Below are 26,900 nucleotides of genomic sequence, written 5' to 3' on the forward strand. Positions count from 1 at the left end.
ACTATTCTTTCCTTAGATAACATAACAAGGCCTTTTTTTGATGCTAAAAGCTGAAACAGGTTAAAATTGCAGCTTGTTTTTCAGCAAACAAATGATAATGATTGTGAAATCCACCACACTGTGGATATTTGTGGTGTGCAGGAAAACAGGATTGGAAAGTACATCATAGACTCAGCCACTGTTGGCTTATGGCTGAGTTTAGCACTCATCTCTTTGGGATTAAAAAAATACATAGATCCCATTGGAAAAAATATCTATTACAACATTTACAGTGTGGCAAACCAGGAAACCAGAACAGACTCTTACTGTTGGAAGAAAGAAGAACCAAGTAGGGTTGGGTTCACTGCTTTTGCCTCTCTCTTCCTCTTTTATAACAGTATTTGCACAACCAAGCAGGTGGGTTGTGAACTATGCAAATAGTTGGGTAAAATCTTTGAGAGCTTGTCCTGGTTTTGTTAAAAAGCAAGTTTCTCTTTTAGTGAATTTGCCTGTGAGCTAAAGCTTCATGTTAGCTGCATTTTCCTGGAGAACCAGATACATGTTGGTGAACATAGCAATGGAATGCGAGGTTATTGATAAGCATGGATGGACATCTCGCCAGAGGGGCAACGAGAAACAGGTGACCAAGAAACTGACCAACTGTGTATAACATCCCATTCACGTGAATACTGCATATAAAAGTGGGAGATCACGAGGATCTTGTCCCTTTTTTCCCCTCTCTTTTTCCCTTTTGCTCATGGCCAATATTAGGAGAGGACCTTGCGAGTCGTCTCTGTGAACTGAGGCCAGTGACAGACTGAATCCAGCTCCGGTTGGCTGCAGAGTCCAGTCCAGGACTTCGGGTGCCGGCTCTGCAGTTGCTGGGACTTTCAGGATTGGTTTTGTATATTTTGTATTATTTTCTCTATTCTTATTAGTAGCATTAGTAAAACATCTTTAATTTTTCCAACTCTCTTCTCTCTGTCCTTCTTTCCCTCCCGATTGCCTGTCCTGAGTGGGAAGGGGGGAGAGGGAGGGGCAACAGGGGAAAGTGGTGGGGAGGAGGTTAACAATACATCTGCCAGGGTTTTCTTGTCACCCCGCAATCAAAACCCTCAACAAAGCTGTACAAGATGATGATGTGTGTGCCACTTGTAATTCAGGAGGAAGATCCTCCTAACTGCTTTAGCAGCTTAAAAGGGCAGAACCAGCTGGAAAGGACAGCAGCTGAGGATCAAGCGAAGCCCTCTCCAAACAACTGCTTTTGCTTTGGCAGATCTTGGTGTGAGGATGCACTGCAGTGGGACTCTACAATCTAAACTGTTAAGATCAGCACAATTTCAGTAAAAAACTTCAACTTCCTCCCAAACCGCTTGTATCTACAGTCCCCTCTTGCTCCAACACAGCACAGAAATGCAACCGTTCAGTGCTCATTTACAGCTTCACTTCCAGAGATAAGGTTGTGCCGCCGCTCCTGAAGGTACCACATCAGATCAGTGCTGCGATCCCTCTGCGAACTCTGCTTCTTGCTGCTGCAAACCAAACTGCCATTAAGCTCCAACACAATTAAAAGATGTGCATGACACCATCACATCCCAGCTGCATTTGCATCCGACATTGAATACAGGCCAGCAAATTTAAAATGGGGAAAGTCACGTGAATAACAATTCCATTTACTCCCCAGAGAAGTGATATGCAAAAAATCTGTATAGTCAAAGCATTATGCATCTTTCCTAACTCCAGATGTACTCAAAATGTTTGATTTTGAATCCTCACCAAACACAATGCAATGAATCCCTGTAAAATTAGCTAATATGGAGGGAGTCCAGAACTTGTTAATAACCTTCAGGTATAAACAGAGCTCTCAAAGATCTAAAAATCCACTCTGTGTTAGGAGACAGAATCTTTTTGGCAAGTTAATTAACTCGATAGTTAACTTTGAACAGCTAAGAAATGTTTTCTAGCATTCCTTTACCTGATAGCTAGAGCCCAGCCCTGTGTCAAATATGATTTGCATTCATTTTTCTACTTGGCTTTTATAGAGCTTCCCAATTAAATAACAAAATAATTAACTTATATCAAATTCTAGAATAACACCTCTTGTTTTTACAGGGCTTTTTCTTTTTCAAGTGTCTGAACTAGTCTGCAATGGAACTCAGGAGCTGTAACTTGTTTGGTTTTCCTAAGGCAGCAGACCGTGCCACTGGTGCCAAACCCTCTGTGGGCATCTCCATCCATTCTTTCATCGGGAATACAATAGTAAGGCAAAGATGCAATTAAGCAACTAACTACTCCAAAGAAGTTGTTCCAACCAGGGAAATCCTTCAACAAGAACAAATAAGCTTCACTGAGTAAGAGAGGAAAATATGAGTCCATTAGCGGTCACAAAACTCAACCTGAGGCTGATGTGGTTGTGGGAGATGCTTTTAGAATAATTATTTCCCAGGATGCCTATGAGCAATATAACACTATGACTTAAAAAGTAAACAAAATACAAAGCAGCTCTTCTATTTCACTGTGGCACAATACATTTTAACAGAAATGATATTTAAAGGGGTTTGGATATTTATATTTATTATTGTTTTCAGTCTAGCAACAATGGATGTTAAAATTCTAAAGTTATCTGGAAGAAGTATTTTCTAGAAGAATTATTTTTTCAGTGCCGATGTTTTTCATCATCTTTACTGAAACAGAAAAAAATCATTTGAGTTGTTTGTGTTAAGTATTATCACAGAATCACACAGAATCCCAGAATGTCAGGGGTTGGAAGGGACCTGGAAAGCTCATCCAGTGCAATCCCCCCATGGAGCAGGAACACCCAGATGAGGTTACACAGGAAGGTGTCCAGGCAGGTTTGAATGTCTGCAGAGAAGGAGACTCCACGACCTCCCGGGGCAGCCTGGGCCAGGCTCTGCCACCCTCACCATGAAGAAGTTTCTTCTGAAATTTAAGTGGAACCTTTTGTGTTCCAGTTTGAACCCATTACCCCTTGTCCTGTCATTGGTAGTCACCGAGAAGAGCCTGGCTCCGTCCTCCTGACACTCACCCTTCAGATATCTGTAACCATGAATGAGTCACTCCTCAGTGTCCTCTTCTCCAGCTCCAGAGCCCCAGCTCCCTCAGCCTTTCCTCACACGGGAGATGCTCCACTTCCTTCAGCATCTTGGTGGCTGCGCTGGACTCTCTCCAGCAGTTCCCTGTCCTGCTGGAACTGAGGGGCCACAACTGGACACAATATTCCAGGTGTGGTCTCCCCAGGGCAGAGTAGAGGGGCAGGAGAACCTCTCTGACCTACTGACCACCCCCTTCTAATCCACCCCAGGTACCATGGACCTTCCTGGCCACAAGGGCCCACTGCTGGCTCATGGTCATCCTGCTGTCCCCAGGACCCCCAGGTCCCTTTCCCCTACACTGCTCTCTAATAGGTCATTCCTCAACTTATACTGGAACCTGGGGTTGTTCCTGCCCAGATGTAAGACTCTACACTATCCCTTGTTATATTTCATTAAATTTTTCCCTGCCCAGGGAAAGACAAAAGAGCGGAAAGCAGAATTCAAAGGTGGTTTCGTTTGGTTGGTTTTGTGCACTTGAAACTGCTTGTCCATTCCGGTCACTCCTTCCTGCCTTCTGTTTACTTTTCAAACATTTGTAGTAGCAGAATAGCATTTATTTAGAACACTTCCATTATGCAAACAGTCAAAAGGTGATGTTGGCATAACTTTTAGTACTCCCTATTTCCATAGAAAACCCTTGCCTTTGTTTCTAAAGTTTAGAGAGAAACTCTTCAGTCATACCTAACACCAGCGTGAAGAACAGCTGAGAATGAAACATGATGAACCCACACATCGTGTGCCAGTAATTTTACTCATTTGAGTAGTTGCACTGAATCGTCATAGCTCAAGAGATTGCTCGAGCCTGCAGGATCAATTTAATCTCTAAGAAATGACTGCAAATATTTTAAAGATACACAGCATACAAAGCCAGAAAGTTCCCTATCTCCCAAATACCTATTATCACAATCCCACTCGTGCCAAAAAAGACATTGTCTCTTTGCAAGACAAGGCTCCCCAGAAAAGACCATGACTTAATACGCTGCAAAGTTTTTCAAGAATCCATCTGTCCTCAAAATATTTACATATAGTAAATAAATATTATGCTTCAGCATGTAGCTATGCAAATACCAACAATTACCCCAGTAAAGTAAAACAGTAAGGTCTTATATCATTAGTTCACACTTTCTTCTTTGATTCTGTCACTATTCTACAAAATTCTGTCTCCTAAAAAGTATGAGCACAAAGCGTCAATTCAGTAGCTATTTAAACACTTGTTGAATTCAATGGAAGTTGGACTGAAGCATTTATGAGGAGTACAGCTTAAATGGTGCAAATCGTACCAGAACTTGCACACCTGTGCTTCCAATGAAACTGAAAATCAGATTGCTGTTTTCCCACAAAACCATTTCTGCTCAAATTCCCCTTCAGTAAAAGCAGGGAATCTCAATGAGAGGTTAGGACGACTATGCACTATATTCCCCCAACTCCGCACCTTAACATTATGTCATTTTGTGGATGAATAACAAGCCACCCATGTGCAAAAACTTGTTATGATAGAGAAATTCACACACCTGACCATAAAGAGCATTTATTTTAACACTTTCAGCTTTTTCTCTCTACGAGTATGTGTTTGCAAAGATAATAGGTAGGGATTACTACTGTTTTATTTTAATAACATACATCCCGCTCTTGTCATGAAGCCATTTGTATTAAAAAAATGAGAATGTCTCTTTCAGAGTTTATTCTTAGCTGTGAATCTATTAGGTATGAATGTGCAGGAGTAAATACAACTACCTGTGACGGACTGGAAAGATACACCAAAACCAACACAAATTGCAGGAACAAGACTAGAGAAGACAGGGAATTATTAATGATTGACACAATGAAAGGGAAGGTAAATCCAGCTGTGTTTCCTGGGCGAGGAAGGATATTCCACATCTCAAAGGAAAGAATTTCTTCATTAAGTCCAACAGCAACTTCTTGTTCACTTACTGCTTCAAGGTGTGCATGTGTGTATGTACATATATATGTGTATATATATATATATATATGAAGAAAAGCTAAATGCCTTTACCTTGTCATTAGGGTTGTACTGGATGACATATTCTATCTGGCCATTCGGACCATCATCAATGTCAGTAGCACCATTGTTTCCAGAAAATCCTGTGAAGATGGTTGTTCCAACTGGAGTTAACTGCAAGATCAGAGACAGATACTCATTAAAACCTTAACGTATACAAGAATATTCTATAGCTCTGGTCTATAATGCAAGGTTGACATTCTCTGCTTCCCTTTGTTCAGCCTGGAGCTTCATGAATGAGCAATTATTTAGACACGATGTACTCAGACCCCAGTTTGATGCCAAGCATCACACAGAGAGTGAAACCAATTTCCCTATATATTCAACAGATTGGCTGCATCAGGAAAGAATCCCACTTGTTTCAAAAAATAGGAAGATGAAAAACAAGTCTTAGAAATGAAAGAATTCAGGAAATAAATATAAATAGAGTAAAAAAGCACAAGTTTTTTCAAACTCAGGAAGGAAAACACAAAGATGAGCTGCAAAAGTAAACAGAACTTATTTAACAGTGTCTTAATGACAATGTGAATAGTGCCAGATAAATATCATTACACGCAAACACAGACACCCAGAGAGCTTTATGGCTTTAAGCAAACACAAAAACAATGCCGTTCCTACAATATTTTGTTGGCGGCAATTGAATACTCAGAAAATTATATTTTGAAAATGAATCCATTTATAATTATCCTAGCATAGATAAATAGCATGAAATCAAGACCCATTGAGATCAAGGACAGCAGCTCCACTGAGTTCTTGGGGGGGGGTCATTTCTGAATTTTAATATTCAGAAAACTTTGTAATGAATCAACCTAAAAAATAAATGAGCAAACAGCTCTGGACTCACCACAGACATTCTCCAGCCATCCCTCCCGCTGCTGCTCTCATCACATTCACGTGTTTGTCCCTTGAATTCACAGAGACCCACTGACCCTTCTTCTATGCTTCAAACGTTATATAAAGCCACCAATTAAAACTACATTTGGATGGTGACGAGCACAGGCACCACCTTCCCCTGCCCACCTCTGGTCCCAAGGCTCCGCTTCGCAAATGACTCCTTTTCTCCTCACAATTTTTACCTCAATTCTTGCTGCCAGCCGCCATTTTATGCTTTATTAGGTCCCTTTTCCTGAGGCACCGGAACCAGCCAGAACCGGCTGGAACTGGCTGGGACCGCCCAGAGCAGCTGGATCAGGGTCACAACAAACACAAAATGGCTGCTCATTAAGAGATAACAAAGGAGACAGTTGTAAAAAATAACTAGCACTAAACACCAGAATTACAGCTGCATGCTCTTAGTGTACAGTTAAAAGCTAAAGCATTGGATTTAGGCTTTTCCATCCAAAATAACGGACTGCAGATGGGCAGACCTTTGTGAATCTAATACACAGGTTATCTACGTCTTATTTCACATAATACAAATGGTACGAAAAAGGACACTGAAAAAACCATCCCCTGTGACTCCCTCTTCCTGAAAGTTAAGACTAAATTAACTCATTTCACCCAACTTTCCAGCCTGCCCAGGATTTTGCATTGGAGATTAATGCAGATGATCTCTTAACTTTATGTCTCAATCTACACTTTTCATCATCTGAGAGAAACAAGTAAGATTTCAAAAGAAAGCAATTGAAAAAACACAGAGAAAAGGCACGTAATAAATCTTATTCTTCCACGGTCAACAGCTGTAATGCTTAAAATTTTCCTCCGACATGATTTATGTCTATTAGAAGTCTAGATGCAGACGAGAATGTTCAACATTTCCATAAAACGTCTTGAAAATCATTTTTCCTATTATCGCCTATTTACAAAGTTAACAATGCATAATTTTTCAGTGTGGCCCCAAACAGCAGAGCAAAGTAAGATTTACAGTTAATCATTCGGAGATAATATTCTTTTGATGATGTCTACCTGCCGAGATTAATTATTTCAATACCACAAGGAAAAAGATATGAATAATTACACCAGAAGCCATGAAAATTCAGCACGAGTTGTAATTCTCAACAGCCCAAAGCCAAAGTTTGGAGACAGCTGAAGTTCAAGAAACACACCCATTTTCAAAGGATTCCCATCTCTGCCAAGTTAAGGGGGCAAAAATAACCCAAACCAAACCAACCCACTCTAAAATGTTGGTTTACAAGCAGAGGATTCTCAACAGCTACAAGGTTCTTCAAGTTTAACACAGTAACACTGACTTTAAACAGTACTCTAGTAAATACACTACCATTTTGAACAAAACCCAGAATTCTTTTGGTTTCTAGTCCCTATATTATGTCATATGTATTTCAAACCCTTGTGGTGATACTATAGATTCGCCTGTAGAGCATTATCTGGATTTCATCCCAACTATAGAGCTTTATTTCAATATCCTCTTATCTTTCAGTCATGGTCAAATGTAGCCCCAGGCTAGTGCAATTTTATCTGAGTGTTTTTCTAAATGAATAATGATGTGACATTTTAATAAGAATAAAAGAATATAACACACAAAACAAAAGAAACAGTTATTTCAGATATCAGGACAGCGCTACTTAGGAGTTGTCTGAATTATGTCCCAAATCTGTTTCATCACACAGACGACTGTAAAAAATCAATAGTTTAATTACAACCTCATTTTCTTGACCATAACTGACAGAAAAAAATGCCAGTTAATTTTAAGCAGTAGCTATTTTGTGTCTGCATTAGCCCCCTGCTATGACTATTGAAGACCAGAGACAACGGAGATTATTTATACACACAAATGCGTCTGCACAGGTGTGCACATAAATGAGCTGTTTAATTTATAAATGGCTTTAAAAGCACATGCTTATTTTAGGAAAACAATTATTCCATTTTATACTCTAAATGAAGATGCTGAGCTTTAAAACCAGTTCTAACCGTAACTTCATCTCAATACCAGCAGTACCACTGAAAGCTAAGCCACCATTTCATGTTTTCATTTTGGATCACCTCACCCAAGGGTCTTCTCTATGTACAAGTGTGAGAACAACAGAAGAAAACACTTAAATCCCTAAGGATCGCTTGACAATACGCAGAATAGATCCAAATTCTACAGACACCACCTATGTATAGAGATTTCTCACGATTTTTAGGATCCAGATGAAGATATTTGGAGCAGGAGAGCGAGACATTATATTATTTCTCATCTCAGTGCCTAAGATGTGCCTGACATGAGACATGGCATGAGGAAAAAAGGCTTTACAACGCCTTGAGTAAAGAAGGAAAAGAGGAGCCATGGCTTTTTCCTAAGAGAACAGTTACCAGATCAATAAGTGCACATATTCTGAAGGATTTGGAAATTTGCCTTATTCTTCATGTTCCTGCACTTGAGGATGAACTTAGAGGCAGGCGAAGGGACACAGGAGGGAGTGTTACTGCTCAGAAATACCGAGGCATTGGCAAAGAGGTGTTACGGATAAAATTCTCTGCTCCTGAAACTGAAGGATGGCTTTGAAACATCAAGTAAATGTTACCAGGGTATTTCTGAACTTACACCCGTGCAACTCCGAATGCTGTGACAGATGCCTGTGACAACATGGAAACGTTTGATACAGGTGAGTCAGTATTTCTTGTAAGAAGAATTTTAATGTATACACATTCCCAAGCAACTGGGAAAGAAAAAGGTGTTCAAGAGCTATTCCATACGCTGCCTTTGGTCGTTTTTACGCCTACAAGTGACTGGAGCTCGGCTGAGCTCATTAGGAAAGCACCACTTCATGTTTCCCAGTCGTTAACACTCCTCCTTGAGCATCTGCAAGGGCCACGGACAGAGAAAATACACTGGATTAGGGGAGCTTTCAGTCTAGCTCAGCACACACATCCTCCTTTTCCAGCCGATCAAGTGTAAAAATTGGGCTATCTTTTGCTATAAACCAAACCAGATGCTACCCTGCCAAACCCATCTCATTTTCACCTTCTGGAAACACATGGGCTTAATTTTCAACCATGTCTTTTTACAGGCGAATGGAAAAGCCACATGTGAAACTAGGATTTGTGCTGATATTACAATTACCCTCAGCTTCTTTTACACATTCCAAATACCAAAAGAACATTATCTTTCTCCAAAATATAATTATACCCCTTGACATTCCTGAAACTGAAAAGCTACCTAATAAAGTAAAAACTAGCTACTGTTATTTTTCTTATATTAGAGGTACCAATAATTATATAGTAGTTTTGACTACTGGTAAAATTTTCGCCCTAGACTTTACTCCAGCATTCGCTGTGTATGTGCAGCTGGATTAAATAGTACGTGCAGGAAAGTCCACCTTGTGTTTTGTGCAGCACCACTGACTGCATATGGTTGTAAAGTCACTGTGCACGTGCTCTTAAACTGCTAAACAGAGCCCTGCAAAGCACCTGAACACATCCTCAAATTGACACGGCCCAAGTTTCCTGGCTACAAAAAGAGGAGAGATTTGTGATGCTCACGTGCATGGTGGATGTAAAGAATAAAATCCACTTTGATTTGCTTTATGTTACATAAGCAAAACTTCTGCACTTTTTAATTTATAAGCAAGCAGAAGACCAGAGGCAATAAAAAAAAATAACCCCCTCATTGCAGTGCAGTCCTGCAGTTACATTCACTAGAGGCTGTGCCAATTAATAGCAGAATAAACTATCATTAAAAACTGTAAACACTCTCGAAAACCTTTGAGAAAGGCTGAGATGCTCTGTGAACTTCTTTTTGGTTAATTAATGAGAGCATTAACCCACTGGGTAGTGCTGAAGGGCACAGTGGGGCCATGTCAGAAGCTGTAAGCAGAACAGCGATAAAATGAAACAAAGACGCTAATTAAATCAGGACTGCAACTGGCGGAAAGAGCAACATCGCATTGTGCCCAGTAATAATGCTAAATTTCTAAATAATTTTAAATGGTGCGTTTTTCACTCTGTCTTTTGGACTTCTAATTACGGAAAATCCTTGATTTTTTTGGTATTTACAGCATTGATATAATATATGCCTTCGGTTTTACTGCAAAAATTATGAAGGTCTTGGAAGTGATCTGGGACCTGTCCGTACAGGCACTTCAGACTAATGATTCTGTTGCCTTTACTCAAGACCGAAAGCGCAGGTCTGCAAAAACATGGAAATTGCAGTTACCATGTCAAGGCCAACTTGAGAACAACTTAAAAGCATAAGGAGAACTTCACTGGTGCTCATGCAGATGGTCTTTTGCGACCTCCAAATTTTGGTGGCCCCATTGCCAAAAATTCGTCTGAAGGGAAACGATCTCAATTAAAATGTGTCACCGGTAAGTTTGAAAAACCTGAATATCCTTAGCTCAACTTCACATGTCTACTCCACAATAATGTGTGTGTTTGGGGTTTTTTCTCCATAGTTTTGGCTTCATTAGGCCTAAAAATCATCCAGCAGCTCTGCCCCACTCCTCTGCTGAGGCCCGCGAGATGTGCTGCACATCACCACACGCTGTGTCGCTTACAACAGACACGTGGAAAAGCTGAATCTCCCAAGCACACAAGGGGAAAACAAAACAACCAACCAACCAACCACAAACACAAAAAACAACAAAAAACCCCCCAAACACCCCAAACCAAATGCCAACAGGGACACAGTGCACACCACATATTTAACAGCTTTATCTTCAGTGTTTCCACTTCTGCATCCCTGTTACAACTTATTACTAGTAAAGCCCCAGGATACTAACTGAAAACGCAAATCCTTTGTATTAGTTACTGCTGGATTGTTCAATTCCTCATAGAACAAAAAAATTAACTGTAAAGCACAAGGAAGTTGTATCAGCTCAAGAAAGAAATAGACTTTTTGCTTCAAATAATCTACAAGTCTCATTGATAGCTCTCTCTCCCATAAAAGAAAGAATTGCATTCACAGACATAATTTAATAAAGAGAAATAGCAATAAACCAAAACTGCCCTTTGTCAGCCTTCAGTATCACAGTATCACAGTATGTTTGGGATTGGAAGGGACCTCAGAAGATCATCCAGTCCAATCCCCCTGCCAGAGCAGGAACACCCAGATGAGGTTACACAGGAAGGTATCCAGGTGGGTTTTAATAAAACCTTTTGAACTATTTACTTTACATTTGTTTTTCATAAATACATTTGCTTTACTTCCAGGTTTGGGGATGCAACTGCAAAATGCAGCAAAACGTTTGTTAAATGTAACAGAAATCAATGCTTCACCCGCTGAGATGTAGCTCCAGGTTCTAGTGTCTCCTGTAATATTATAAGTGTCCCGATGAAACCGAGGGGTATTTGTATTCGTTATGTCTTCGTATTCGTTAAGAAAAAGGAACAACAGCTCACAGGCTACAACCTGAAGGATACTGTCTGTGCTGAGTTGTTCTGAAGTGACGCAAATGTAAGGGAATTTAAAATAGCTGAATTTACCAGGTTTTCATAAGCGAAAGAACCGAAAGCTGGCATTTAGCAATGACAACACACAAAGGAGCAGCAAAAAATAAGTGGTGCTGACCTCATTCACTGCCACGTAGTATTGCTGCTGCTGGAACCGCGGCGAGTTATCGTTCCTGTCCCGCACCACAATCCGCACCTCGTGGTTGATGATGGTGCCCACCTTCTTGTTCACACACTGCACTTGCACCACGATGGACTGGATGGACACAGGCGGCTGTGGGTGAAAACACATTTGTATAACACATAGTCAAAATCTGAACTGGTAGTTAAATTCTGACAGATGTTAATACTGCTCAGGTTCGCTCACAGCCCACCCGCCTGCCTACATTATGCTTAATGTTCTATGTCTGGATTAAAAAGCTTCTCCGAGAGCATCCTGACTCCAGCTCATGTTGGCAATATTTCCAGTAGACCTACACATCTCTAAGATGTATTTTGCAGACCGTATCTGCTAACACAGAAAAAAAAATCCCTGGCACGATTAGCCCTTCACACTTGCCTTGAGAACAACAACAAAAAAAGCACATCTTTTGAACATCTGATTATTGAAAGATACCTAGAAAATGTCACACATTTTAACCTTTGGTTTATTAATATTGGAATGGAAAGGTCAAGTCGGAAATAAATTCAATACGTTACCGCTTACATTTACCAAGTAATTTAGAAACAAGTTGGTCACCTTTAAGTGTAGACAGTCCAGAGTCTTCTTGGTTTTACTCCAGTGAACATCATAATATTCACATACAAATAGCTCCCAAACTTGATGAATGAGTAAAGAAATTTCAGCTGGCAAGGCTACAAGTGCTTACCTGAGCTAATCAGACAAGTCCAAGAAGAATACAGGAAAAGGCACCTTTGGTTCAGTGGAAATTCAGAAATACTGCTATGGAAATACAGTGTATTCCCTTCACAATGCTCCCACCACAGCAAGGGCTCATTTAGTTACTTGAACCGAGAGCTTGATATGTAAAATATTGACAGCAAGGCCATTTGGATTTTACATCTAACTCTCAGCAGAGAGCAAAAAAGAATCAGAAGGGGTAAAATGAAACTATTCTGTATTTATTAACCTCCAAGTCTTCAAGAGAGTAAACAACTCAAAAACGTAATTTAAAGGTGCCTGTGCCATACTATTCTGTGCAGTGAAGGCAAACAGGTTTCTGTACTGAGATTCTGAGACTTACAATTATACCATAATTATAGATCTACATAATTATGCTTTCAACTCATTCTAAATGCTACCATTTATTTGATGGATTGATTTTTTTCAGTTTGGCTCTCATAGATTTCAGAGCCATGTGGCTTTCTTTACCGTCATGGAGGCACCCCGAGGTTAGTTTAAGGGACAACAGGGTCCAGAACAACTTTTATTAAACCGGTGAGAAACAGGGTTTTAGCACTCCAAAAGTGACTTGAATACAGGTTCGGATATCAGTTGAGGAAAATTACTAAGGGGCAGCAACTAATACAACAGGCGGTCCACAGCGTGCATGCACATGACTTCACCCAAAACAACGCCGGAGCAGCCCCTGAGTCCGGGAAGAGTCCACACTTGCCTGAACACGGTGTGGGATTATTTTAAAGGGATACACGTACTCGTATTGAGTATGGAAAGTGTACACTCGCGATTCTGCGAGGGTAAATTTATAATACACTCACAATCCTGCGAGGAGAAATACACGTGCAAATGTGCATGGAATATTACCCGTGCTTATGTGGAAGCACGGGAGGAAAATACACTCGCAATCCTTCGAGGGTTAATTTTCCTCACACTCGTGGCGCAAGGCAAGAGGGGTCTCCGTCCCAGGGGGGCTCTTGGCAGCAGCATCTTGCTCGTGCTCCGAGAGACCTGCGACAAGGGCCAGACTCTTGACGAGAATCCTGTTTTTTATAGCCTGATCAGATCTGACTGTGGGCATTCCAGAAGCTTCTCTGCACCCCCACACTGGCTGTGGGTGACCCTGAAGCTTCCAAACATCCCCCGCACTGGCCGCGGGCGCCTAGCGGCTCCCTGGCGCCTCGGCACTCCCTTCTCCTAATGGCCCTGGCCAGGGGCTCTGGGGCCAAACAAAAGCAGCTGTCAGCCTCAAACAGCAGAGAGAGGGAGATGTGTCTATTCCTTCCATGATGAAGGAGGGATGGGGAGAGAGGGGGGTTTGCATTCTGCCACATTTACCCTTCAAACTTCGGCACTAACCCGTTTTTAAGGAGAAGAAGGGGGATTTCCGGTGGTGTTGAGATCTTACACAAAACATCTGTTTTTCCCAACACATTTACCCTCAACTTTCTCCGCAAGGAAACACAGCATGAGCTCTTACCTAAAGTCCATTCTCCTTGCTGTAAAAGTCTGCAGCTACGATGTGGTCCTGCTTTTATCAATGGAGCTTTTAACACAGGTAGGAACATACCAAACATCATCTGTAAATTAAATAAAGCCTCTAACATTATAACCTCGATCTATACTTCAAGTTGACATACTCTGCCAAGGACCCAAGAATTTTTGGGCCGCTTTTAATCAACTTCAAATGCTACTTAGTTCATCTGGATTTATTAGCAATGCCCAAGAAAAACATGTTAAATTAGTTGTAATGATAGCTAATTGCACAGTGTTCTGGATTTGGTCTTTTTCACAAAAATATAGAAGAAAATGGTTTGGCATCTTTAGGAAAATTTGACAGAGTGCTTTCACATATGGACAGTTTCTGCTGGGTTAGTGCTTAGAGTTAAAACCAGGTCTTATAACCAACACTCATCAATCCAGGTATTTATAAACAATAAATGTAAATACTCAATAGCACAATGTCACAAATGGTTTATGGGGACAAGTTATCCCAATGCCTTTCAGCTGTTCTGATTTGTTGTTATTCACCTTCAAGTTGTGGAAGAAAAGTCTGGAATTTTCTTTTTATTCAATCTTGTTTGGAAAACATGCTGTCGTTCTTAGTAAAATCAATCAATGCAATCTAATAAGATTTTCCTTCAAGAAAAGTAATAAAAAAGAACAGGATCAGGGTAACTGCATCAGCGGGGAGCTGACAAGTGGGCACATCAGAGAGACAAATGGGAAGGGGATCCAAATACACTGGACGCAATCGCATAGGCAATTGGGAATCGAGAGACGGCAATTTGTGCTCTGCAATAAAAAAATGGATTTTAAGGTTCAACTTAATAAGCCCAAATTTTGTTGGCTACTAAGTCTCGCACGGTTTTAACTTGAAAGATGAGAAAAAATAGTTTACTTATTTTGTTTAGAGAAAAAAAAACAAGGAGAACCATGTGCATTCTCGAATGATTTTACATTTTAAGGGTTAGCATAGCTCTGGTTCTGAAGGTTGGAAACAGCCTTTAGATAGGAGCCGTATTAATCAAGTCCATGATACCAATTTCACATTTTCACCAAATCAATGGGGCTTTTATGGGTTACTGTCATTTTCTTTGGCTTGTGACTTAGAGCAATTCATTGAGACCACAGAAAACAGCTACAGTGGCACTCGCACCCAAAATCTCAATGACCTTCAACCTCAGATTTGCTTTTCATATCCCAGCAAACTTAAACAAACACAAATGAGGAATTTTACCCAGTACTATGGTACTAGGGATAAGAAGTGTCACAGTTCATATTAAAAAATGAGGAAATGAGCCCTTAAATACCAATGAAAACCACCAACATTACATACATATAATGAAGAAAATGTGCACCTTCCACTTGTTTCCTTGCAACCTGAGGCTCCTTCTTGCAAAGAATATCACTGTAAAGTGCCCATACGTATTTGTAATAATGTGAAGTATTTGTAAGTTTCGTCAGACTGTTACTAATATCAGATATCAAATAATTTGACAAGGTGGTTTTGGTAAAGCATCTAGGTTAGATTCAAGTAAAACAGCTCAGATGCATGAACCTGCAGAGAGAAAATTGTCACTAAAAGAGGCATTGGAAAAAGAATTAGCACTGATCTAACGGAATTAGTTTTGTTTTCTAGCGCCATATGGATACACAGACTTGTGTGGGCTGATGAAAAATTTACCCCTCGTTTCCTACAGCGGTTCTTAAGCCTCACCTCCCATTAGGGGCTCTCACTTTTTGCTCTGACTTAAAACTGAGAAGCCAAAGCTGCTCCAGCACCAGCCGGTTGTTTGGTGCCCGGGGAAGCGCCGACTCTTTCCCAATGCACCTCAAGTGTACCCGTTGTGCCGTGTTTTGGACCTTCACGTCACACACGAAACCAGTTTGTGAATTAAAACTAAGTTAAGAACGGCTGAACTCAATTAGCTCTTTTAAACAAAAAATGGAAATCAAGAAAAATTTGCATGTTGTTTCTGGTACTTCTGCATCTATCGCAAAACATGTGAAGACGACAAATTAATCAATCAAGCTAATACAAAACAAACTTTCATGCACTCCAAGAACTGCTGATCTTTAAAGCACTCTTTTCCATGTTGATTACAGCCACTTTTGAGTCAATCATTCCCTTCGGATTCTGATGAACTGCAGCAATGCTGTAACACTGCGAGAAAATATCTCTATTTTTTAAATTGTTTCTCTTCAACGAAATCAGCGGAGATGAGAACATACCTATTTATTTTATGCTTTTAATTTTTCTATTTATAGAAAATCAAACCTAACCTGACAATATTTCTTTCACGCTTCTAGGAATGAGCATACCACACAAATGTCAGGCTGCCTTAAAACAAGAATTTAACCAGCACATTCTGAACTGAGTATGTCAGGCTTTACAAGTGAACTGTAATATTCCCAGTTCCTTTGCTCTCCCTCATATCCCGTCAATGTATACAGATACAGCAGGTTTTTAATGAGTGTCACGGGACACGAGGTGAGCAGCACTTCTTTAGGAAAAAATAAATCAGCAAAGTTTTTAATTCAGTCAACAAGTCCAGTTTGGTTCAATATATATTTCTGCCAACCCACACATCTATTTGTGCGGTCTTTATTGTTGTGTTCAGCCACATATAATAATTGTACACACATTCCAGTTTCTGCCTGCTCCCAATAAGTCCTAATAAAGAATACAATTAACTCTGTTCACATCCATCTGGGGACAGAAGATGGATGCAGCTGTTCGATTCCAGCAGGCCTTGTGCTTCTGTTAGCATGCAAGATTTAGAAATTAATGCCTACGGGGAGAAAAGTAAACAAGGAGCAAAGCCTGGACTTACGTCTCTGTCCAGAAGGCGGCCGGTGCTGTTGAGGTACAGGCGCTGGCTGAGGGGGTCCAGGATCACCCAGTAATCCGCGTTGTCCTTCAGGGACAGTTCGATGGTGGGGTCCGGCCCCCCCGCAGTCCCTTTGATCAGCATGTTGTCAACCAGGATGGTGCCTGCAGATTCATGGAATCAGAATGTGAGGGAATGGAAGGGAACTCAAAAGCTCATCCAGTGCAAACCCCCCATGGAGCAGGAACACCCAGATGAGGTTACACAGGAAGGTGTCCAGGCGGGTTGGAATGTCTGCAGAGAAGGAGACTCCACAACCTCCCGGGGCAGCCTGGGCCAGGCTCTGGCACCCTCATCATGAAGAAGTTTCTTCTCAAATTTAAGTGGAACCTTTGGTGTTCCAATATGAACTCATTGCCCCTTGTCCTACCATTGGTTGTGACCAAGAAGAGCCTGGCTCCATCCTCCTGACACTCACCCTTTCCATACTGATCACCATGAATGAGGTCACCCCTCAGTCTCCTCCAAGCTCCAGAGCTCCAGCTCCCTCAGCCTTTCCTCACACGGGAGATGCTCCACTCCCTTCAGCATCTTTGCTGCCCCGTGCTGGACTCTCTCCAGCAGTTCCCTGTCCTGCTGGAACTGAGGGGCCACAACTGGACACAATATTCCAGGTGTGGTCTCCCCAGGGCAGAGTAGAGGGGCAGGAGAACCTCTCTGACCTACTGACCACCCCCCTTCTCATCCACCCCAGGTACCATTGGCTTCCTGGCCACAAGGGCCCAGCGCTGGCTCATGGTCACCCTGCTGTCCCCAGGACCCCCAGGTCCATTTCCCCCTACACTGCTCTGCAACAGGTCATTCCCCAACTTATACTGGAACCTGGGGTTGTTCCTGCTCAGATTCAAGACTCTACACTTGCCCTTGTTCTATTTCATTAAATTTTTCCCCACCCAGCTCTCCAGCCTGTCCAGGTCTCTGGATGGCAGCACAGCTTCCCGTGTCAGCCGCTCCTCCCAGCTTGGTGTCACCAGCAAACTTGCTGACAGTCACTCTATTCCCTCATCCAAATAATTGATGAATATATTGAATAACACAAAACAGGAGACGCAACACGGACAACATTTAGAGTGGCACCTACAGCTTTATGTATTTTCATAGCAACCACAACACTAAAAATACTCTTTTCTAACTAGGGTTTCACAAAATCACAGGTTCTAGTATTTTATGTTCTGAGAGATGTTTAAGAAGTCTGAACCTTATTATCTTAATGAAAAACTGCCTCTGACACTGAAGCTGTTTCAGACAATACCGGAAGAAGCACTCACAATGCACAATAATTTCTGTTCACAATGAGACCCACCATATCCAGCTCTCTCTTTAACATGATGAGTTTTTTTCTCCATTAAGCAATCATCACCCAATCTCACCTCAAACAAATTAATGCACTGAAGTAACAACCAACACCAGTATAAATTTTCTACAGCGAGAGTGACACATCAAGTTGAGGGGAAAACACAAAAAAAGGACAGTTATATAAATCTCTCCAGGAAAAGCAGCAGTTTTATAACTTGAGCTGCTCTCCAACAGAAAACTAAATCGTAGCATAAAGACATCAAAAGCACATCTACCAAGACAAAGTTACTACATAATCAGGACCAGCATTCTATTCAACACCTTATAGTTTCTTTAAATTTTCTTGTCCCATCCTGTCAGTTCCAAGTCTTCCCTAACAGCTCCATTAGTCACTTCACAGCACCTACAACGTATATCATTTCCCCTGTAAATCACCCCAACTTCTTTTCCAAATGTCAAGCATTACTAACTGCCCCAACCATCACACTCCAGTGCCTCAGCTTTGCATGCACTGTATTTATAACCACCTAGCTAACATTTCGCTTTTCTGACAAATTAACACTACTCAGTTTTCTTCACACTGAAATATTAAAATAAATGATCTTTGTTGAAGTTCATCAACAGTTACAAAGAAAATCCGTGAATGCCACTAGCTGCAGAACATTTAGTTAATAATATTTATCACATAACCCCCCCTGTATTAAGGGCCCAAATAATTTATTCCAAAGTGCGGAGTAAAGTTTCTTTACACCTTCATAACAACAGTCGCTCTGTATAAATATCGTCACGTTGGGGAGCGGTTCTGTGTTGGGCTGATGCTTTTTTTTGATACCACAGTAAAACTCAGTTCAGGAAAGAGATTGAAGTGCTGGAGCAGGTCCAGAGAAGAGCAAGAAGACTGGGGAAGGGACTTGAACACAAGCCCTATGGGGAGAGGCTGAGAGAGCTGGGCTTGTTTAGTCTGGAGAAGAGGAGGCTTAGAGGTGAGCTCAGCACTCTCTAGAACTACCTGAAGGGCAGTTCTAGCCAGGTGGGGATTGGGCTCTTCTCCCAGGCAGTCGGCAATAGGACAAGGGGCCATGGACTTCAACTCTGCCAGGGGAAACTGAGGCTGGAGATGAGAAAGCAATTCTGTGCAGAGAGAGTGGTCAGGCATTGGAATGGCTGCCCAGGGAGGTGCTGGACTCACCGGCCCTGGAGGTTTTTAAACTGAGCTTGGACATGGCACTTAGTGCCATGATCTAGTCAATGGACTGGAGTTGGACCAAGGGTTGGACTTGATGATCTCTGAGGTCTTTTCCAACCCAGTCGATTCTGTGATTCTGTAACTCACCACTGGTCTTACTCACGGCAACCCGGTTTACAGTCTATGGAGGAAAACACCACAGGGAGGGCTTTTTCTGTTGCCTATTTTGAAACTACTTCTTACAACGCAATAGATATGATGGGAAGAAATAAAGTCAAACATCTATATCTTTGCACCTAAAGGGGATTTCACCAGGAAAAAGGAGCTGATGAGCAACCCTGTGACAGTTCGAGGTGTATACATCTAGTCAGCAACTTCTCTAAAATCTATAAAATCCACCAGCTTCTGTGTCCTGCCCTCATTATTGTGCCTCAATGATACAAAGGAAGGTCAGCAATCATAATTTGAGGTCATCAAACAGAAAGTGTCCCAAGAAGAGTCTCCCTCAAAACAAACCTACCCAAGATGACAAAACTAACGCAGTCACCCTATTGTCCTATAATGAAAACTGCTCCATGGTTTCTGGAAAACTCAAGATTGTGAATATAATTATAATACTTAACTGACCTTGCGGCTTTGAATTCTGCACCTCCTTCGACTTTCCCCTGTTGCTCTCTGTGACAGGTATCTGCTTGATTTAACAAAGCCCTTCTATTTGGTTTCTTTTGATATAGCGATCCTTCTGTTCTTAAAGTGGACTGTTTTTTTCTTCAGATATTCATGAGGCACTTGCATTCTCTTCAAGAGCCAGCAGTTTGCAAAATAAGCCTTTTAATAGCCATCCTTAAAGCATTATTCTTCTAATTTACAAAGAATCTGACCTTCTGGGTCTTTTTTTTTTCCCCTTTAGATATCTATCATTTTGTTCCTTACATTTTGCCTCTGTCCTTGGCTCAAAGTGCCGAGAAGGGAACCTACCAACAATTAATCAGAATACAGCCAACAATTAATCAGAATACAGTCGGCTTGATGCAACTGCTTCAACAGTTTGCCTATTAACTCTCCATATACCTGAGCAAAAAAGCAAACACGTCCCATTTAGACAATCGGCTTTCAGAATTTTTTGCACATTGTTTTCCACCTTCTTCTGGGAAGGCCGCGCAGATTTTCAAGGGACTAGTACACAATAAGCCTCAAGGAATCAAAGTCACAGAATCACAGAATTGACTGGGTTGGAAAAGACTTCCCCATAGGAGAAACGATGAGAAACTACAAGAAAGACAAAAAAAAAAAGCCAAAAAAGCCAGAAACCTACATATTGTACAAAAGAGATCTATTATTTTCAGGTGCAATATCACTTTTCTGAAAATAATGACATCTACTCACAAATGTTATCTGCACTTGATAGGAATTTTGCAACAAGTAGCCACAAAACAAAGACAAGAATAAAACTTTTAAAGCGCTGCAAATATTACAAGAATACTTCTACACCAACATTTCCTTTGAGAGGAATTCAGAAGCTGCAAACCTTCATTAGGGAAGGGTTTGTTTCCCCAGATGGTGTTATTTCTATGGGAAGGGCATCACAAGTGACTCAGGTGCAAACGCCATCAAATCCAGAATTTGCAGGTTATGTTCTACTACAGAGAGCAGCCCCGCAGTGCTCCGTGAGGACTCACTTACTAAATGAGATTATTTTAGTTCAACGTTATGGTGGATCCCTCTTTTAAAGAATGAGTGACTTTCCAAAAGACAAGTGAAAAGAAAAATAGGTACTTAAAAGGCTTATATATATATATATATATATATATATATGTATGTATATATACACACACACAAACTCTTGGTGCTGCAGTAAGGGCAAGTACCAATAGCTGCCAATAGACGGAAGGAAATTCATCACTTCTGCACTCTGAAGCAGTGAGATTTTTCACATCTGTTGTATTGAAAAATGAAAATATTCAGGAAGTTCTCTGTGTGCTCAGGACCATGAAGAGCACAATGCAGAACCCAAGTTCCACTTGCACACACCTGACAGTTCCAAAGCAATGTTTCCATAGCTTGTGATACACCAGGTTTCTTTCTGACACAGCAAATGTGCATTAAAAAACCCCTATATCCCTATACTGCTTTCCTCTGCGTGCCGGTGAATGTGAAGCAATTTGAAAATGGGGATTATATTCTTATACAAAGGCATTAGATGGATGAGTTAAAATGGTAGTTGCTTTTTTTGATATTCTACTGAGTTTTCATAGTTAAACCTGGATCATAAACTAAGTTTTCTACATTTGAAGGTGTATGTCTGTAGCGTAGCGTGGATGAAATAGCAATAAATCAGAAGTCAATGGAAAATAAAGATCTTATTGCAGAAATAAATTAGCAACATTATCACCAACTGACTCAGACCTGCGCTGCAGGTTCATATACAAAACCAGGATAATTCTACAAAGCCACCTGCAGGACTGCGTGTTTCTTATTCTCCATCATCCCACCATCAGGGATCTCGAAGGAGTTTCCAAGTTTTCAAAACAAACGAGAATGAAAAGAAACCAGGAAGGGGCAAAGCATGACAGTCAAACGCTAACTACAACATTCATTACATAGCCAGTACTTGCCTCCCTTGGTGTAATAAACCTAAATTAATGTTTTTGTCAATTCCCCCGCCCCTTTTAAGAGGATGAGCATGGGGTGAAGAGATAAAGAGTGACTGTGGAAGGACAGACAGGTGCCCAGGGGGAGCAGTGAGCAGAGAGGTGGGGTCACAGCGCAGCACCCAGAGGAGCAGATGTGTAAAAAGGCCAAGGACAGGGCAGGGATACAGTGGAAAAAATAATTCAGGGTGCAGAGACTAAACTGTCCTAACACAAACACCACTGGGGACCGGGGAGGCCAGGACTCCAGCCAGGCATAACGTTTTCCAGTTGAAAGTTCACCCTGAGTCCTCAGTCATACATCATGCTGCACAAAGCACCACGCTGTAAAATTATGATAGCAAAGGAACATCTCGGATAAAAACAAGAATACAGGAATACAGGGAACTAACACTTGAAGAACTAAACCTTAGGGAGCTAACCCTTAATCCACATAGCCTAGCTTAGAGTTTTGTGCAACTTATTGTATGAGAAACAGGAGTTCACTGATGACTTCACAGGCCTTGCAAAGATAAAAAAACCCTACCTGCGTCCTTGGGTGAACTAGATAGCAGAATCTTGGGCACAGGACAGGAGATAAGCCAGTTCTAACCCACTGAACAGTCTGAATCCCATCCAACCCAGCACACCAGGCCCGAGGTAGAAGTGTACAGTGAAGACCTCGGTTCACAATCACAGCACAGTCGCAACCAGGAAGGGCCGGAGGTGGAGACTATGGAAATGGTCTCCCAGAACTCATTGTAATAAGAACTGCCTTCTCGGGGACAGGTGATGAATATGCATAGGCATTCCTAGAACGTTCATGAAGATGTAATACTTTGCAGCATTAAACTGAGCTCACAGCTACTAGAAATTTACAGACGCCTTGGGCGGCGCTATCCCCTGTGTGTCCAGCGCTGAGTAAACATACCTTCTTTATAACTTCACAAGGTTGTAATTTCCAAGCCTCACTATCCTTCCTCATGCAGAGAAAAAACCTGACAATTATGAATACTAAAGGCTTAAAACAGGAAAATGCTGTGCTGTGCGTCTTTATGGAATTCTTTATGGATGCGGACTATAGTCTGCAGAAGTCCTTTACTAGATGTCTGACACCATTCCACACCACAAGTGGCAAAGAAAAATAAGTGGGCAGGAGACAGGGGAGAGAACTAAGTGTCTTTCCCCTACAGGGAATCATTTATTTTTCTATTTTGGTCTTCGAAAATGTCTCCTGCTGGGAACATTTCTATTTTCCTTAACACCTGGCAAACAAATTTGGATCCGTTTCTGACTCTGAATGGTCCAGAACGCAAATGCACTCACCCTCTTCCAAATCTATCTAAAGGTTTACACTGAGTTGATCATAAAAATACAACCTCGATAAAACATAATTTACAAAGGATTGCTTTTAGTATTAAAAAATATCGGCCATGCTTCATCATATTAAAAAAATATATATATAATTGCCTATACAAATACATGGACAAGATCAAAGACCCATGTAGCCCATATGCTGCTCTGCTCCAGATCCCCCTTGTCCATGGGCTCCCTGGCTTGACAGGTTAAAAAACGAGACATTTGAAGCATTTACAAACCACACGGGCTCTTTTTCCAAAGCTTTCAAAAGCTCACAACCGGATAGGCAGCAATCAGGGTTTGCTCAAGGGACTACTGCTGAATAGCTAAATGTGCGTATGTTCTAAATCTGCTAATTGGAGAAAAACTAATCATCTGAGTTCTCTAAGTGAGGGGTGGGGTGGCCAGGAGGTGACAACCCCACAAGGGTGAAACATCTGCTGAAATAACACTTTGAAAGGCCTTCAAGTGTAGGACTCCTCTTTTATTTCTCATTTTAGAAAACGGGACCAGAAGTGGATTGCTAAGGCCGACGCAAGATTCGCCATTACCTATAAAAAAGCCACCGATTCTTGAAAAAATAGATTTCCCAGATTGGTGCTTTCATATCAGACAACATGTACAGATGCAAAGAAAGTGAAAATTAATAATAACAAAAATAATAAATAATAACAGAAATGCCCATACTACAGTCAGCAGTGAGACAAAAATTCTTCAGGCTGTTCCAGCAAACACTGTGTTTCTTGTCTCACTTCCCCGAAGGCCTTGGCAACAACAATTCTTGAAGGCCATTTAGATTTTTAAGATGGAGCAGTCAACAACATCAAGGATATATATAAACAGGCAGAATCCAACCACTCTGAGTTTGCCTTTTCAAGGGTTAAGCTGTCTGGAATTAGAGCAACTTACCTCGGTTGCTCAGGCTTTGATAAAAGAAGTGCATTAGCGCCAATAAATTTGCTGTATGTTTTACTGGCCTTAGACAAACTCTTTTTTGTGAGAAATAAAACCCCAGCATGGCAGTTATCCCTGCGTTTACTCAGGGTCAGATGCAGAGGGAAAACGTTTTCAATTTGGCCCGGTTTATCAAAGTCGTAATTGGAAAATGATTCTTTGCCTTACTAAAGGCTCAGAGATGAAGGAAACCTCAGAGCGCTAGAATGCAGAACTTTACGCAGTTCCAGGTTCCGAAATGGTGACGTTCTGCACGACTCAACAGGTAGAAATTACTCCACATTAACGGATGTTTCTTGCCGCAGTACCTAATTATGTAACTGCCTTTTGCACTGAAAGGTATCACTGCTGAGAGGGAGCTTATTACACCTTGCCGTGCCGAAAACTCCTGGGTTTATTTTGGTACTCGGAGGAGGAAAGAAAAAAGAGATATATTAACAAAGTTCACGTATATTCGCAGCCAGAGCTGAGCTCCTGGGAACACAAATTCTCTGATTATTAAGTTAGGTACCTGCAAACAAAATGACTGGTATTTAAAAGTAGTCATGTTCTCAGAGATATTCAAAGCCTTCCCATTTAAATATATTATCACAAAACCAATCTCATTTCTATTCCAGACCAGTTCTATTTTATTGCAACCACATTAATAAATGCTGTATTTACTCTTCATCCGCCAAGGAGGTACCAAGCCAGGACAAAGCAAAACCAATTTGAGCTGTGTGACTAAAGGGACAACAGTGGAAGCCCAGGACACGCATCCCAGCTATTTCCTACCACGCTTCAGATTTAATTTACCATATCTGCAATACGCTCAAGCTCCTCACAACCGAGATAGACCCACCCATCCCAAAGGCAGCAAACTCACTGTGTGCACACAACCGAGTCCCAGTGTTACACCACATGCCTGGGAAGCCCCAGTAGCCCCAGTCTGGTTGTGGCTTCTACCTGCACATCATTTCTGGGATGCTGCTCTCTGGTCCCACAAGCACACCGCAGTTTCCATCGCCCTGGTTTTTCTTCTTCTAACCCAAATCTATGACAATGTGTTCAACCCCAAAGTCCCGGTGCTTTCCTTTAAATTTATGTTCACCTGCTTTAGCGTTAGACTTTGGCTTCCCAAACCCTTCCTCAAGTGTCCTCCTTTGAGTGCACTCCGACTACATCTGCAACCCGTCACACCCAGTGCAAACGTGCCAGACTTTACAATCAGAAACTAAAGTCAGCAGCACTTACCAAGTAGACTGACCTGTCCTTAAATGAGACAGAAATTTGCATGTATAGGCTGAAACAAATGCAACTTCAAAAACTATTTCTGCTGAAAACGGAAAGTGTTCTTGAGTTAACTTAGTGCCAACTGCAGTGACTTTTTTGAGGCAACTACAGACCATGAGCGACTAAGTATTTATTTGCAGTCTGTTTCCTCCCGAGACCCTCAACTGATGATTTTCTGACAATGTTATTTTTAAGTTCCTGGAAAAATTCTCTCTAGGTCAGGTTTGACAAATGCTGCTGTGACACCAACAGGTTTTCATGAGAGATCTGCCTCATTTTTGTTACTTTTTTGTTGCTGGGGGCAGAAGACCAAGCTCTCGGTGCCCACGTGCACCAACAACACAGAGGAACCTGAGTTGACTGTTGTGTATTGATAAGGATCGTGGCTGAAACCATTGCGGCAAAACTAGTTCAGCCAGATGACACATTCAGAGCAGGGGGAACATATCAACAACGAGCTAAGGAGCCACAGATCAGGCCGGCTGACCGATACCAGAGATGGAGGATGTGCTGGAAGGCACGCAGCCCCATCTCCTCATATGCCCAGCTCGGCAAACAAAGGGGAAGAGTTGAGACCCTTTGACATGGCCCAGGGCTTGTCAAAACTTGTTCATCTTTTGCAATCATCCCTTCCCCCTGGATTTTCTGCATGACACAAAGGGGCAAAGCAGAGACCCCTCAACGTGGCCCAGGACTTGTCCAGACTCTTCTCTTTTGCAATCACCACTTTCCCCCCCAGACTTTCCCCTACTCTGGGAACTATAAAAAGCTCACCTAAACCAGCACTGGTAGGGAATACCATCTCGGCCTCACCAAGGGAATCCAGCACCCTGAGGCCCCTCACTCTGAACCAGGCATCGGAGGACGCTGCGCTCCTGACCCCGGCATCCTCGCCGTGGAACACCGAGGCCACACATCATCGTACAAGTCCTGTCATCCACACTGAGGGACCGTAAGAGACTAGATCCCTCACTCTTTTCTTTCTTCCTTTCTCTCTGCTCTTTCCTTCTCTCCTTTTTTGTATACCCCCATTTCTTTGTCCCTCCTTCAGTATATATATTACTCTCTTCCCCTCTCCCTTATACCTTAGTTTTCCTTCCCTCTCTACCAATCTCTCTCTTTCCCTTTTGAACATATAAGGATAACACCATCTTTAAGTTCTGCTGTTGATTTCTAGTTAAATTTCATATTATAGCTACTGATGGTTGCCAATATATCGCTCGTAGTATGATTTTCGCTGTTAATGTGTTGATAAGTTCTGTTATACTTTTGCCAAGTCACCATTTGCTGTAACCAATATTCCAACAAGTACTTTTAGTAAAACTCACAATTAAATTGGACCCCGGAGGTGACTGTCTGTCATTCACTTAACATAACCACGCAGAATTAACACAGAGTTAACCCACACCTGATCTCATCTGTTGAGTCAGGGTGCGTGTTGCGTCTAGAGTTACCTCATCCCTCATACA

General features: G+C 41.6%; 1 protein-coding gene across 1 annotated transcript in view; it reads right to left on the reverse strand.

Moving 5' to 3' along the window:
- Nucleotides 1-26,900, reverse strand: part of PCDH15 (protocadherin related 15) — a gene marked incomplete at its 5' end in the record, with an annotated part of 282,792 nt that overhangs the window by 218,795 nt on the left and 37,097 nt on the right. Inside the window, 3 exons of the mRNA XM_082054177.1 lie at nt 5,107-5,226; nt 11,561-11,716; nt 16,678-16,838. Coding sequence (XP_081910303.1) covers nt 5,107-5,226; nt 11,561-11,716; nt 16,678-16,838 — 437 coding nt within the window. The remainder of the gene's footprint in view (nt 1-5,106; nt 5,227-11,560; nt 11,717-16,677; nt 16,839-26,900) is intronic.

This window comes from Streptopelia decaocto, assembly GCF_964273445.1.
Source record: "Streptopelia decaocto genome assembly, chromosome: 5".
NCBI classification, from domain to species: Eukaryota; Metazoa; Chordata; class Aves; order Columbiformes; family Columbidae; genus Streptopelia; species Streptopelia decaocto.